Genomic DNA, 14,626 nt, shown 5'->3' with positions numbered 1-14,626 from the left:
GCTGGGAGCACGGAGGCGTGGGGCCAGAGGGGGGGGGGGTAGGGTTCGGAATTTAAGAAAGTGACCCATCGCAAGGGATAATGATTACGTGAATATTGTGTGTGTGTGTGTTTTTACGATAGAGGAAACTGGAGTCCCCAGAGAAACCCCACTCACAGAGAGGTGTGTGGGGAGGGGAGGGAGGTGGGGGGGCAGATTACATGCACAGACGTGGTTATGTGTGTGTGGAACTTCTTTCGCCCCGTACGTAGCCAACCGTGCTAAATCGGAGGTGCGGGGGGGGAATAGACAACAAAGGGCAGTTCTAAAGGAATGAGTTTGTCAATCTGGATGATGATTTAAAAGTGCACAGCTCCAGTGGCTTCCGAATATCGGATGGGAAGAGCGTTCCAGACGGCCGCAGAAGCGCAATCTGAAAGCGTCGCGCGATGACGCGATGACCACCACCGCCGACTTTGTTCGATGGCCAGCAGCCAAAAGCCGCTGCTGCTGATGCTGCTGCTGCGTCTGCTGCTGCTGCCGCTGCTGCTGCTGCAAGGATGACCACCGGAGTTTGAGTGATGATGGTTTTCATGCTCGGCGAGGTTGGTGTGCGATGAGTGCGACCTGGGAACGTATTCGGACACTCTCTGCACAGAGAGGCCAACGGCAACCTAGCTGCTGTACTGCGCCCGCCACCGCAAGCAACTTGGCAGTCCATTGCAGGCAAGATCAATAAAACAAGAGATTAGGGTGCTGCTGCTGCTACTGTGATGGGGACGGTGGTGGTGGTGGCTGCACGTTTGCCACTCGCCCATAAATCCTGGAGAGAAAATGAACTCACCGGGCCGGTCAATCGCCAAACAAGAAGAGGCCGTCATTAAACAAACCCACATTTGAATAGCGATTGTGACCCGTTCACGAGCAGTCGTCGTAATTATAACAACGGGCGCTCCAGTCTGGTGTGGGTGGCGGTGGGTGGGGAGAGAAGTGGCTTCGCAATGCTGGCACGATGCATGCGTAGCCGCCCTCCTCTTCCTCGCCGACCCCTAGTGACCGGCAGGGTCAAGTACGGCCGGACGACAACCCCGTGTGACCCCGTGACGGGCACGCCGCGGGCGAGCCTTCACTCAGCGGTGGCTTGGCGAGAGGGCCGCACGTTGTCGCGACGGCGGTCACAGTCCAGCCGCACACGCCGACGCGAGCAGGAGAACGGAGCGCGGTGCGAGAGGGAACGCCGCAGCCCGCGGAGATGGAGCGGCGAATTTGGCTCGCTGGGGGGGGGGAGGGGGGGGGGTCATTGACATCGCGAGAGATGGTGGCAGCTTGCGGGGTTAGGCTTTCATCCAGCGGTGGAGTGACCGTGGCTGATGACTGCCGAGCAAGCGCGCTCTCTCTCTCTCGTCTGTCTCCCTCCCCCAGTCTAACCCAGCGCTTCCTCCAACTCGGCGCTCACCCCCCCCTTCTCCCACCCGCCCCCCAACCCCCCATCAGTTTGTTTTGTGCTGCTGGTCCATCTGCGTGGCGTTGATAGTGCAATCTCTCCTGTACACGCGGCGAACATCACAATGGCACATTGTGATGCTCGGAGCTCCGTTATTCTGTCGGCTCCCGGGCTCTCCGCTCTCCCCCCTCCCCCCCCCAACATCCCCCCCCCGGCCCCAACACCCACACACCCCGCCCTCATCACCCCCCGCGGCATGTCCCGTCCTCGCCATCGCCATCGTCATCGCGGATTTCACCACCGTGGTGGCCTCTGCCGCCCACAGCGATGTCAGTGGCATCAACCTGACCGCAGCATCACCACCAACGTCGCCGCGGCTACCGCCACCACTACCACCACCACCACCACTACCACCACTACCACCACCACCACTACCACCACCACTACCACCACCACTACCACCACCACTACCACCACTACCACCACCACCACTACCACCACCACCACTACCACCACCACCACCACTACCACCACCACCACTACCACCACCACTACCACCACCACCACTACCACCACCACTACCACCACCACTACCACCACCACCACCACCACCACTACCACGACCACTACCACCACTACCACCACCACTACCACCACTACCACCACCACCACTACCACCACCACCGCCACCACCACCACTACCACCACCACCACCACTACCACCACCACTACCACCACCACCACCACCACTACCACCACCACTACCACCACTACCACCACCACTACCACCACTACCACCACCACCACTACCACCACCACTACCACCACCACTACCACCACTACCACCACCACCACCACTACCACCACTACCACCACTACCACCACTACTACCACCACCACTACCACCACTACCACCACCACCACTACCACCACCACCACTACCACCACCACTACCACCACCACTACCACCACCACCACCACCACTTCTACCACCGCCACCACTACCGCGGTCACCCCTCTCAGCAGTGTTCAAGGCCTAAATCCTCACGGAATATTTGTTTCAGGATCGCTGGTAGGCTGGCGGGGTGGTGTGGCACGTGACTTAGCAGCAGCAGCAGCAACGGCGGCGGACACACCCCGTTGCGAGTGATATACTGGACGTTGTGTGCCGGGCACGGAAATATTTTTTTCCGGCTGAAATAAAAAAATTAATCCGTCTGATCCAGGCTCAACCTCTGCTGGGGCTTCCGCGATGAGACTAAAACTACTTTTATTTTACCAGGTAAAGCCCACTGGGCTATATAGTTCCTTTCTATAAGCGAAGTGGCTTATCAACGCGTGGACATGTAGCAAGCCAAATAATGAAAACGCGCGTTGTCTCTAAAAATCGGAGTGAAAAACCGGAGGGCAACCGGAGAAAAATCCACGCGACCACGGGGAGAGAGAGCGAGCGAGCGAGAGACGGAGACACATGCAAGCTCCAAATATACGATATTTGGGGGGGTGGTGGTGGTGGTGTTGGTGGCGTCGGCGGTGGGGGCTTATTCTGGCCGATCTGTTTAGCGGCGCGAGAGATAACGCGTCTTCGTATCGACGCCGCGTCCGTCCTTACGGAATCCGCCGCCGCGTTATCGGCCCGCCAGTCCGGGTCCCTGCGACGGAGATAGCGAGATGCGGCCCAGCGATAGGCGGCTTGGCCGGAGGAGAGTTGAGATTCTTTTTTTTATTTTATTTTTCTACGCCACGCCACGCCAAGCCACGCTCGTGGCGAGATAGCGGGCGGCAGAGATTGCAGAACCGCGATTCATCGACGGCGGAGGAGAGAAAACAACAAAACGAGAATCCTGACCGCTTATTTATTTACTCATTTTTTTATTTACTTCAACCCCCCACATACCCTCCGCTGTTGCTGGTTGCCTAACAGCAACGGGGCCTCCCTGAGCGCTCCCCCTCGCTAGCCACAACAGCAGCGTTCACCCCCCTATCCTCCCTCCCGCACACCGACCCACCGCCCACCAAGGGCTGCCGGTCAATGCCACTCAACCCTCCACCGCAGTCGCCCGTGGGCTGGAGAAGGTGGCGCGCAGCCACAGTCATCGCGAGAGGTTACGCTGGATGTGGTGTGCCGGGTGGCGGTGGTGGGGCGGAGGGAGGGGGGGTGTGGGGATATAGTTGAATAGTTTTCTCCGGGGTTCGCCGCACCTCCGATGAACACCGGATTGGCTACGTACGGTGCGAAAGAAGTTCAGCGCCCAGAGCTTCTCTAAGGTGTTGATGGAGCCAATTTCGAGACGTTTCAGGCAACGCTTCGTTTAGACCGGGGGGGGGGGGGGGGGGAACTCGGGGGACCGGCGGTCTCGTCGCACTTTGCGAGGGCGACCCCGGGGGTCACCGACCACCACTGACCACCACCACCAACAAAGACAAAGATCCCCCATATAGCCTTAGCAAAGTGTTGGGGCAAGTGCTGTTAGCGAGCACCTATGAAGGAGGCCAGCACGGCACACGAGAGGGTGGGTGACTCCCCAGTGGCGATGTTTGCTACACACCGCACCAGGTACTCATTTGAGGCTGAGTCGACCTAGGGGGGAGGCTCAGGACCGGTTCAGATAATTGTCACCGGCGTTGTTGGCCTGAGCCCTGAATCGAACTCGGGTCGCCGGATTCGTAGCGTGGGGCAAACTGTAATCGCTGCACCACTGCGCCCCAACCACCAACACCACCACCACTACGTTTGTTGCAATGTGCCTGAAGGAGCCTGTTGTACTTATTCTCTGCGATACGGCGGCACGGATCTCCGGCGTGACAATATCCGCGGGCAAGCCGGCGACACGGGAACAAGTCGTCCGTCGCGCGTCCGTGTGACGAATTTAAAAAAGAAAAAAAAAGACTGGACGCTCAAAAATTGAAAGCTCGCCGCCACCGCTAACCACCACCGCTAATGTCAACGCGCAAGGCCACTGGTGAACATTCAGATGGGTTTAACCCGCAGGGACAAGGTTTACGCGCGTGCTTACGCGAGACAAGAGCGGGCGTAGGAATTCGGTGGCCGTGGCAAAAGCCGGGATCGGTGGTGGCCCCTGTACCTGTTGAAATAAAATAAATAGTTTTGTATTTATTTGTATATATATATTTTTGTAAGTTATTTCCTTACCTTTTCAACACTTGTTGCAACATTCTGACCCCGTGCCCCTACCGGGACATCTGTGGAAAAAGCGCTTCATAGCTCATCGGATTCTCTCCAGTATAAATAAATAATTCAAATTTTTGGGGGTGGAATGTGGGGGGGGGCGTCAATAAAGCGACCTCCCCCACCCACCGAATGACAATACCGGGCGCGGCGCAGTGCAGCGCTGTCGGGAGTTGTCGATGCCTGTTGGTCTAAAATTTGTGAGATATGTTTTTGTTGTCTTTAACTTCTGTTCACCGCTGTGCTTGCGTCCTCGGCAACGAACGAGCAGCGGCGCGGGCGGGCGGTGCGGTGCGAGAAGCGGACGGAGAGCGCGGGATCACGGCGAGGCCCCCGGCTACGGCTTGCGGCGCTCGCTACGAGCAGGCAGGGATGAAGAGAAATGGAAAAGCGAGAGAGGGGAGGGCGGGAGGGACGGAGGGAGAGAGTGAGCGAGAGAGTGGGCGAGAGAGTGAGCGAGAGAGTGAGCGAGAGAGTGAGCGAGAGAGTGGGCGAGAGAGTGGGCGAGAGAGTGAGCGAGAGAGTGAGCGAGAGAGTGGGCGAGAGAGTGAGCGAGAGAGTGACCGAGAGAGTGGGCGAGAGAGTGGGCGAGAGAGTGGGCGAGAGAGTGGGCGAGAGAGTGGGCGAGAGAGTGGGCGAGAGAGTGGGCGAGAGAGTGGGCGAGAGAGTGGGCGAGAGAGTGGGCGAGAGAGTGGGCGAGAGAGTGGGCGAGAGAGTGAGCGAGAGAGTGAGCGAGAGAGTGAGCGAGAGAGTGAGCGAGAGAGTGACTGAGAGAGTGGGCGAGAGAGTGGGCGAGAGAGTTGGCGAGAGAGTGGGCGAGAGAGTGGGCGAGAGAGTGGGCGAGAGAGTGGGCGAGAGAGTGGGCGAGAGAGTGGGCGAGAGAGTGGGCGAGAGAGTGGGCGAGAGAGTGGGCGAGAGAGTGGGCGAGAGAGTGAGCGAGAGAGTGACCGAGAGAGTGGGCGAGAGAGTGGGCGAGAGAGTGGGCGAGAGAGTGGGCGAGAGAGTGGGCGAGAGAGTGGGCGAGAGAGTGGGCGAGAGAGTGGGCGAGAGAGTGGGCGAGAGAGTGGGCGAGAGTGTGAGCGAGAGAGTGGGCGAGAGTGTGGGCGAGAGAGTGGGCGAGAGAGTGGGCGAGAGAGTGGGCGAGAGAGTGGGCGAGAGAGTGGGCGAGAGAGTGGGCGAGAGAGTGGGCGAGAGAGTGGGCGAGAGAGTGGGCGAGAGAGTGGGCGAGAGTGTGGGCGAGAGTGTGGGCGAGAGAGTGGGCGAGAGAGTGGGCGAGAGAGTGGGCGAGAGAGTGGGCGAGAGAGTGGGCGAGAGAGTGGGCGAGAGAGTGGGCGAGAGAGTGGGCGAGAGAGTGGGCGAGAGAGTGGGCGAGAGAGTGGGCGAGAGAGTGGGCGAGAGAGTGGGCGAGAGAGTGGGCGAGAGAGTGGGCGAGAGAGTGGGCGAGAGAGTGGGCGAGAGAGTGAGCGAGAGGGGGGGGGTTACATAAAGCCAAGTTTAAAAAATGTAAATAAAAAAATATTACGAAATGATGAACGAAGCAAAGTGCCGAATACACCGAGCATCTTCTTGTTTCCACTGATCGTAAAAAAGAGAGGGACGGAGGGAGAGGGAAGGAGAGAGGGAAGAGCAATACGGGGAAAGGGAATCAAAACATTTTGTAACCACAAAATATTCACAAAACGTTGTTAACATTCTCTTTTGAGAAGGGCTACGCCGTTTCTTTGTTTCTGTCTCTCTCGCGCGTGGCATTTGGGCGCCGCGGTGGCTAGGAGATGTTAACTACCTCGCCTGGTATACAGGAGGTCATGGGTACGATTCCGACCCTGACGCCTGCTGCTGTATATTTGTAGTTTGCGGTGTCTCTCTCCCCTTGGTCGCGTGGATTTTTTTCTCCGTGTCTTCATCTTTTTCCCTCCACATTTATAATCAACGCCTACGCGTTCAGAGTATTTGGCTGCTACAAATTCCCACGTTATAAGCCACTTTGTTGAGCTATCATTTGCGTGTCCACGTGGCTTCTGATAAAAAGCTATACAGCTCAGTGGGCCTTACCTGGTAAAATAAAATAAAAAATTATTTTAATAGGAACCTGCTCGGCCGCTACAGCTGATGTACTATCTGGTGCGGGGGGACTTGTAGACTTATCGTCCGAGTGCAGTTCATGGTCCTGTCATTGAAAGCTGAGTGGACCTTAGGAGAGGCACTGGCCAGCACTTGCTGGCTTGCTTGCGTCGTGAAGGGCTGGAGCTGGGAGCTTGCGTACACGCGGGGAGCACAGAAGACCCGCTGCTACGATACAGCAGGGAGGCACCGTATCCAAGCTCAAACCCTGCTTAGCTTTCGACGTCTGACCAGATCAGGTGCATCCTGAGTGATTTGGGCATCGGCGTGTCATACGTCTAGCGATAATATAATGTTCTTAGGTTTTTTCGGTAAAGTCACGTAGGTAAAACATCAAAATTAATGAAAATAAAATAAAAACAAAAATATTTTCATTAATTTTGATGTTTTACCTACGTGACTTTACCGAAAAAACCTAAGAATATGATTCCTTGCAGTCACGAAAGCTTCAAATCTAGCGATAATATAATGGTTATTATTTCAATTGCACGTACGCGCGCGTGTTTTTAATATAGTTTTTATTTTATTTAGCCGCGTGTGTGTTTTTTTTTGCCGGCGGGAAGGAATAGGGTGGTGGCGACTACGTCCGTTAAGGTTTTATCAGCGGCTCTGCAAACTCCGGAGAGCTCTTCCTTTCCCAACCTCGCAAAAAAACACCACGGGGAAGGGGGGGAGGGCGGTGATGGGGGGCGCTGTCAGTGGTGGGAGGAGGTGGGGTGGGGGGTGAGAAAGTCATTACAAGCACGCCGTGCTACGCAGTGCAGAGCGTACGTACGTTCCGCACGTACAAACAGTGCGATGTTTGAATCGCACTTGCGCTCTGAACTCGGCCTGCGGTCGGCAGCGCATCGCTCCGCGCGCTGTGCCACATCGCCGCTCAGCCGCGCGGCTCAAGAAAGTAGTCCGTCGTCTAGATTTGAAGCTTTCGTGACTGCAAGGATTCATACTCTTAGTTCGTTCGGTAAAGTCACGTAGGAAAAAATGAAATTAAAATTAATAAAAATGAAACACGTTTCGGAGGCATCATATCTTGATGCAGCAAATCTGGCTGTGACGGTCCCACCTGATGACGGAGACTTGTGTTGCCTCCGGAAACGTCGTGATTTTATTGTTTTATTTTTATTAATTTTAATTTCATTTTTTGCCTACGTGACTTTACCGAAAGAACTAACAGTATATAGTCCGTCGTCGACCCGCTCAGAATCCGCGTTATAGCAACGGTGCTCGTACCGCGTTATAACGGTGCGCGTTCCGCGTCGAGCGGAAAGTGTTCTCTCTTAGAAGAAGAACCGCGTTGGAGCGTGAACACCGCACGTGAAGCGACACCGTATTTTTGGGTCGCACCGCTCGCTACGGTCTGCCCGGCTCGATGTCCGACGTTTCGCCCCCAGGCTCTGGGAGCTTATTCAGCAGCCCAGTTACGTGCAGCAGGCTATGGGAACTGGCAGGGGGAAGGGACAGATGCCGAGATCCGGTGGCATCAATGGCATTGGTCGGAGTAGCCCCTTGACCTTTGATTGAGGTCAAAGATTTTGCGTTGAGAGGTCGGCAGAGAAGAGAGCGAGAGAGGAGGTCTGACGTCGTATTTTTTGTTTGGACGTGAACTGCAACGCTCGGTCTCTGAACCTGCTACGAGCCTCCACTAGGTCGACTCAGCCTGAAATTGGTATCAACTGGGAGCTTCTTGCCGGCCGTCTGTCCATCCGTCAAAATTAGCATGGCCCTTCCTCCCTGCCTGCCTCCCTCCCTCCTACCCCTCCCCTCCCTGCCTCCCTCCCTCCTTCCCTCCTCCCCCTCCCCTCCCTGCGTCCCTCCCTCCTTCCCCTCCCCTCCCTGCCTCCCTCCTCCCCTCCCTGCGTCCCTCCCTCCTTCCCCTCCCCTCCCTGCCTCCCTCCCTCCTCCCCTCCCTGCGTCCCTCCCTCCTTCCCCTCCCCTCCCTGCCTCCCTCCCTCCTTCCCCTCCCCTCCCTGCGTCCCTCCCGCTGCGCTCAGCCACAAGGGATGAGAACGTTCGATAGGCGCTGGGGTCGTGGATCGTAGCTGCTTGCGAGCGGAGAGAATGTCTACGATAAATCGAAAGCAAAACGCCGCGAATAATTTGGGGGAGCTTTAAACGAGGGGAGGAGAGGATGCAACGGTGCCGGTTTCAACAACAACAGCAGCTGTGCAACGTCTACTCGGAGGTCAGAGGTCAAGAGTTAGAGTCCCGATCTCTGGCACTGACTGTGATCAAACCGAGGTTTGCCCACGTGGAGCGATCGTTGGATGATGGCCTCAGGCTAGGCACCAACGAACGACTGGACCGCGCGCACGCGCACGCATACGTGAAAGGAACAAACAAAAAAACCCCATCGCGGTCATTAAAATTCTGAGTTCTGCTCGGAGAATTGAAATTGATTCAACATCGATTTACGTTTGCAATGTTTTGATGCTTTTGATTTCCTCGTGGAAGCGAACTGTTATACGTGTGCCGACCCATGCGCTGTGCGCGTGTGTGGGATCTTAGTGGTAGCTCTGGGATATCCGCTTTTTTCTGAGAGCTTGAACTCGGGGAAGATTTGCATTCCGTGGTCAGCAGGGAGAGAGGGAGAGAAGGTGAGAAAATTATCTGGCTGTTGCCTGATGATGTTGGTTGTAATTACAGGTGAAACGTCGTGCTCGATTCGTAATTGATGTGGCTTTGCGCTCCCAACACACCGGTGCACTGTACTAGTGACGAATTGGCATGTTTTGTCTTCGTGACGAAACTTGCTTATTGGCTGCGTCGGGTGATGGCGGGTTTAACGATACATTTATATTTACGCGATCTAACCCGAAAGCCTCCATTATGGATAATATTGGTCGCGAAAAGCCGACTACTACTACTACTACTACGTGTTAAACTGATTTTTAGTTTGTTTAGACAACAACTTGTGCCCTCATGTACTCAATCAGGTTTACACACAGCCAGCAATCGTAGTTTCGCTACCGTGCAAACTTGGCAGGACCCTCCCGAAAAACAATCCTGAGACTCGACGAGGCTTTCCCGGTTCAAAGGGGCTTCACGGTGGCTAGGAGATGTTAACTACCTCGCCTGGTATACAGGAGGTCGTGGGTTCGATCCCGACCGTGATGCCTGCTTCTGTATATTTGGAGATTGCGCGTCTCTCTCTCATCATCATTACGGTGGCTAGGAGATGTTAACTACCTCGCCTCGTGTACAGGAGGTCGGGGGTTTGATCCCAACCCTGACCGCCTGCTGCTGTATATTTGGAGTCTGCGTGTCTCTCTCATCATCATCACGGCGGCTAGGAGATGTTCACTACCTCGCCTCGTGTACAGGAGGTCGTGGGTTTGATCCCGACCCTGACCGCCTGCTGCTGCGTATTTGGAGTTTGCGTGTCTTTCTCTCATCATCATTACGGTGACTAGGAGATGTTAACTACCTCACCTGGTATACAGGACGTCGTGGGTTCGATCTCGACCCTGACCGCCTGCTGCTGCGTATTTGGAGTTTGCGTGTCTCTCTCTCATCATCATTACGGTGACTAGGAGATGTTAACTACCTCACCTGGTATACAGGAGGTCGTGGGTTCGATCCCGACCGTGACGCCTGCTGCTGTATATTTGGAGTTTGCGTGTCTCTCTCTCCCCGTGGTCGCGTGAATTTTCTCCTCGTCCTCCTGTGTTGCCCTCCACATTTGGAAACACGCGTTTAGAGTATTTGGCTGCTGTACATTTCCACGTGATGATAAGCCACTTTGTTGAGCTATCATTTGTGGACAGGTCGCTTCTGAATAAGAGCTGCATATAGCTGAGTGTGGGCTTACTCGGTAAAATAATTAAAAAAAAGTTACGTTTTTGTTTAGTTTCAAACGAGCGGAATCATCATCACAACAATAATTATAAAATCCCGCTTCATGCCAAATGCAGTGAGTTGATGCTCTGAGCCCTGTCACCATTGACTTACAGTGACGACAACAATCAGAGGGCGTCAAACGAGATTTGCTTTTATTTCATTTGGTCAAAATCTCAGCAGTGTTCGTAAAAAAATAAACCAAGCAAATATGATGATAGGGTTTTCCCCTTTTATCTGGCAACAAAACAGCTGTGTTAAGATGTTAAAACACCAAACTGAAACCTTTTACAAGGAAGCATGTCTACAAGGCCAGAGGATGCCTAACACCGTTAGAGACGAGGCTCAAAAGAAAGCTGTCTCTGGTGTGGACCAATCAGTTTCAAGGACAATGCAAATATTATCAGAGTGTTTTTTGTTTGCATTCTGACCACAAGCATTGTGGTTAATGCAGACATGATTCCTTGTAGAAGGTTTCAGTTTGGTGTTTAAACATCCTAACACAACTGTTTTGTTGCCAGAAAAAATTAACCCGTAAAAAAAAGTTTTTCACTATAAATCCTTTATATGCGTAGCGGCTAGAGTCCTCTCGTCCTCTGGCTTGAGATGGCTGCCACCTATGGGTCAGATGATTGCATGGCAGCATTAAGCAATTGGTAATTTAATATAATATTTTTGTCCTAAAAAGTGTAACATTTTGGAATTTTTTTTCACGAACATTAAATGTCACGCACAACGAGTCTGTGTGGAAAATGTCAGCTCGATTGGATCACGGGAAGTGGGTTAAAAAACGACCGAAAGATTTGCACGGTTGTAAGCGCGCAAGCGCGCAAGCAAGTGAACTTAATATAAAGGATTTAATAAAAGGGGAAAAGCTGTCATCATATTTTGGGTACTGGCAAAGGAAGGGTCCCATGATGTAGATATCGGTCCATCTGCCCAGTGAGGAACATTTCTCCGTAGCAGAGGCGCGCGTGGGAGTGTCACGAAGGGCCCCTCGTGTGGATAAGCTGTCACCTGAAGGAGCTTGGGGTGGGGGGGGGCGACGTCTCAGAAGTAGTTCTCTGATATCTGCTTCCTCCACGTGGGGGGGGAGGGGGGTGGGGGGGGGGCCCGTCGGTTTGTAACAAAACGGCGGGCGGCGTGCCTGCCGTGTGGGAATTCTGGACGCATCGTCGCCTCCGTGACGTGAGGACGAAGAGAACGACGGCGATCGCAACTTCTTGGAATGGAATCGAGGAAGAAGGCAAAAAATAAAGCCGAAAGGATGATCGTTTATTTTTGTTTAATAATCGCGCTTTTCGTCGTTTACCATCTGTGCTCCCATCCAGGTGGGTCCAAGGCGAGGAGGTCGCGAGGAGGTGACGAGGAGGTGACGAGAGATCATTGCGGACAGCTCAACATGTTCTCAGGTAAGCTTCACGGCACCCGGGCTGCGCTGCGCGCGCGTTGTCGCGGGACAAAGGCGCAGCCCTGCAATTGCTCGCTAGCGCCCCTGCCGACGGAAGGAGCCTGCAGCAGAGAAGACGCCCCAGAGAGCTGCCTGCGGCCGGACATTCTGGCCGACTCGCTCCTCGCTGGCCACCACCAAAGATAAAGATCCCCCGTATAGCCTTGACAGACTGTCGGGGCAAGTGCTGTTAGCGAGTAGCACCTATAAAGGCCCGGCACGACACCACGAGTGGGTGGGTGGCCAACACCACGCCCGGCCGCCTTTGTCTCCCTCGTGGCGATGTTTTACACATCGCACCTGGTACTCGTGTTGACGCTGAGTCGACCTAGGGGAGGCCCTGGACCGGTTCAGATAATCGTCACTGGTGTTGGCCGTGAGCGGGAATCGAACCCGGGCCCCCAGATTCATAGCGCAGCGTGGCGCTAACCGCTACAAAGACAAAGATCCCCCGTATAGCCTTAGCAGACTGTAGGGGCAAGTGCTGTTAGCGAGCACCTATGAAGGCCGCTACACTACCTCTCCCACACACACACACACGTTCTGTTTACGTGACAAACCTTGCTAATTGGCTGTGTCGGGTGGTGGAGGGTTTAACGACACATTTATATTCACGCGATCTAACCCGAAAAAAACCCTTTATTATGGATCTCTTATTGTGGATAACATTGGTCAGGAAAGTCCACGTGTTAACCAACAACAACAACAACCGCCATTCGCCACTAAGTGGCGGTGACGTCACCACGACGCTTGTGCCAGGCCAAGTGCACCTTGAGGCCACGTGAAGTGTCGAACGCCCGCTGGCAGGAGGTCACGGGGCAGACCCTGCAGGTGCCACGGGTCGACTGACTGAGATGACCGAGATGACTGGCTGAGATGACTGTTAAACACACGCACACACACACACGTGTGTGCCGAGGCCTGTCCTTCAGGGCCTGGGGACAACCAACATGGTCGTCGGAGTCGAGGATTAAATCTACGTCACCATCAGGCGTGGTCTATCTACTGCTGGATGAAAGTCCCCCCCCTCAACCCCCCCACCGAAGCCGCCCCGAGCTCTCGCCATCCCAGCCGCGTAGCGATCCGCCCAGCATGCGCTGGGATTTATGATTTCCTCGCTCCGTCTCCGTGGCGGGCGGGCTCCACTTCGGGGCGCCGTTTCCGTTTCGTCGGCTGCCGCCGTGACGCGTCGCTGCCCAAGGACCACACTTGCATCTGCTCGACAGGCGATGGGGTGGCGCGATGACGAAATAATTGAACGCTTTTTAAAAAGCGCTCGGCACCCAAGTGGAGATGCTCAAACACCACGTAGGCGGCTCTGACGAGGCATTGCGTCTGCGTTCACCATGCGAGCAAGCGCGCTTTGATGATGCACGCACTGTCCTTGGAACTGATTGACCTGCACCGGCGACAACCTTGCGGCGAGCACAATAAGGCGGACGGGACAAGGACAATGCCAGGGTGATTAGCTCTCGTCGGCCAGTTGTGTGCACGCGGTGCCGTAGGTGCGCGGCAATGGCTCTCGATTCGCTTTTGTCCTCTGATCCGCGCTGTTCCCCTTTCTGTCCTTGACGACGCGATCCGCTCCGTCGTAAAACCGCCGCCGCCGTCGTGGCTTCTCGTGGCGCTGGTGAAATTTTAAATGAAATAAAAATAAAATAAAATAAACCTCTCGTTTCCCAGGGAGGCGCCCACTACGTGGCGACGGCAAGCGGCGGTCACCTTTGGGCCCCTTTTGTCCAAACGGGGAGAAACTTGGGCTGGCGACTTAACCTGCGAAAGTTGAACAAAGGGCTCATTTGAAATGTAAGAGACCCGGGCGATTCCAGGAATGTCTTTTGTGCCTCGGCTGGGAAGGCCCCCCTACAACATCTGTGGCGCAGGAGTTGCAGTCATGCTGAGCACGAATTTCAAAGGGCTCTTAATTGATTGGGGTTTAGGGAAAGCGTTTTTTTTTTTGTCCATTCATTTATTCATTCGCTAATACGCAACGAAGCATTCGGACTCCCCCCAAAGCTTTCTCTCACCCCCCCCCTCCTCCACCCCTTGAAGGGGTTCCGTTTCAGGTTTTGCAAGCGCTTGCTTCGTACGGCACCGCTGCCTCCGTACAATGAGCCGAACTTTCCAGGTCGTGCTGCTGTGAAAGTGCAAGGGGCCCGGTCGCCTTCTTTCTTTCTTCCGTACCGCCGATGTAGACGCAGAGCAACAATCGTGGTACTAAGTCGAGGTGGTGGAGCCGGCTGATTGCGTCGGGAGAAGTGGAGCGGTGCATCGCTTCGCTGCGATGACGCCTCCTTTCGTATAGATCTCCGTGTGAGTCTGTGGGTCTCAGTAGGTCTCAGTCGGTCTCAGTGTTAAGCTATAGATCTTCGTATGGCAAGCGTTGTTGGATTGTAACAACTGTAATACTACATGGAGGTAGCGAGCTGGTTGCGTCCCGGTAGAAGTGGAGCGGTGAATCGCCAGGATCGTGCCTCCTCCTCCGTATTTGTCAATGGGGGGGGAGGAGGGGGGGGCATTGAGTCGTTCGCTGTACGTCCAGCGGTGTGTTCTGAGTCTTCTTGTGTCGCTCGGCTGATGTAGACGCAGAGCGTCATCGACAATTTAA

The 14,626-nt window shown here is 54.8% G+C and overlaps 1 protein-coding gene across 1 annotated transcript in view; it reads left to right on the top strand.

Annotated features, from left to right (window-relative positions):
• LOC144949527 (protein CBFA2T1-like) overlaps nt 1-14,626 on the top strand; it is an 88,970-nt gene that overhangs the window by 23,566 nt on the left and 50,778 nt on the right. The window contains exon 2 of the mRNA XM_078879453.1: nt 11,900-11,980. Within this exon, the coding sequence (XP_078735579.1) occupies nt 11,971-11,980 (10 nt within the window). The 5' untranslated portion in view covers nt 11,900-11,970. The remainder of the gene's footprint in view (nt 1-11,899; nt 11,981-14,626) is intronic.

Source organism: Lampetra fluviatilis, chromosome 54 (genome assembly GCF_964198595.1).
Source record: "Lampetra fluviatilis chromosome 54, kcLamFluv1.1, whole genome shotgun sequence".
Classification (NCBI taxonomy): Eukaryota; Metazoa; Chordata; class Hyperoartia; order Petromyzontiformes; family Petromyzontidae; genus Lampetra; species Lampetra fluviatilis.
This window is presented reverse-complemented; position numbering and strand designations above follow the sequence as displayed.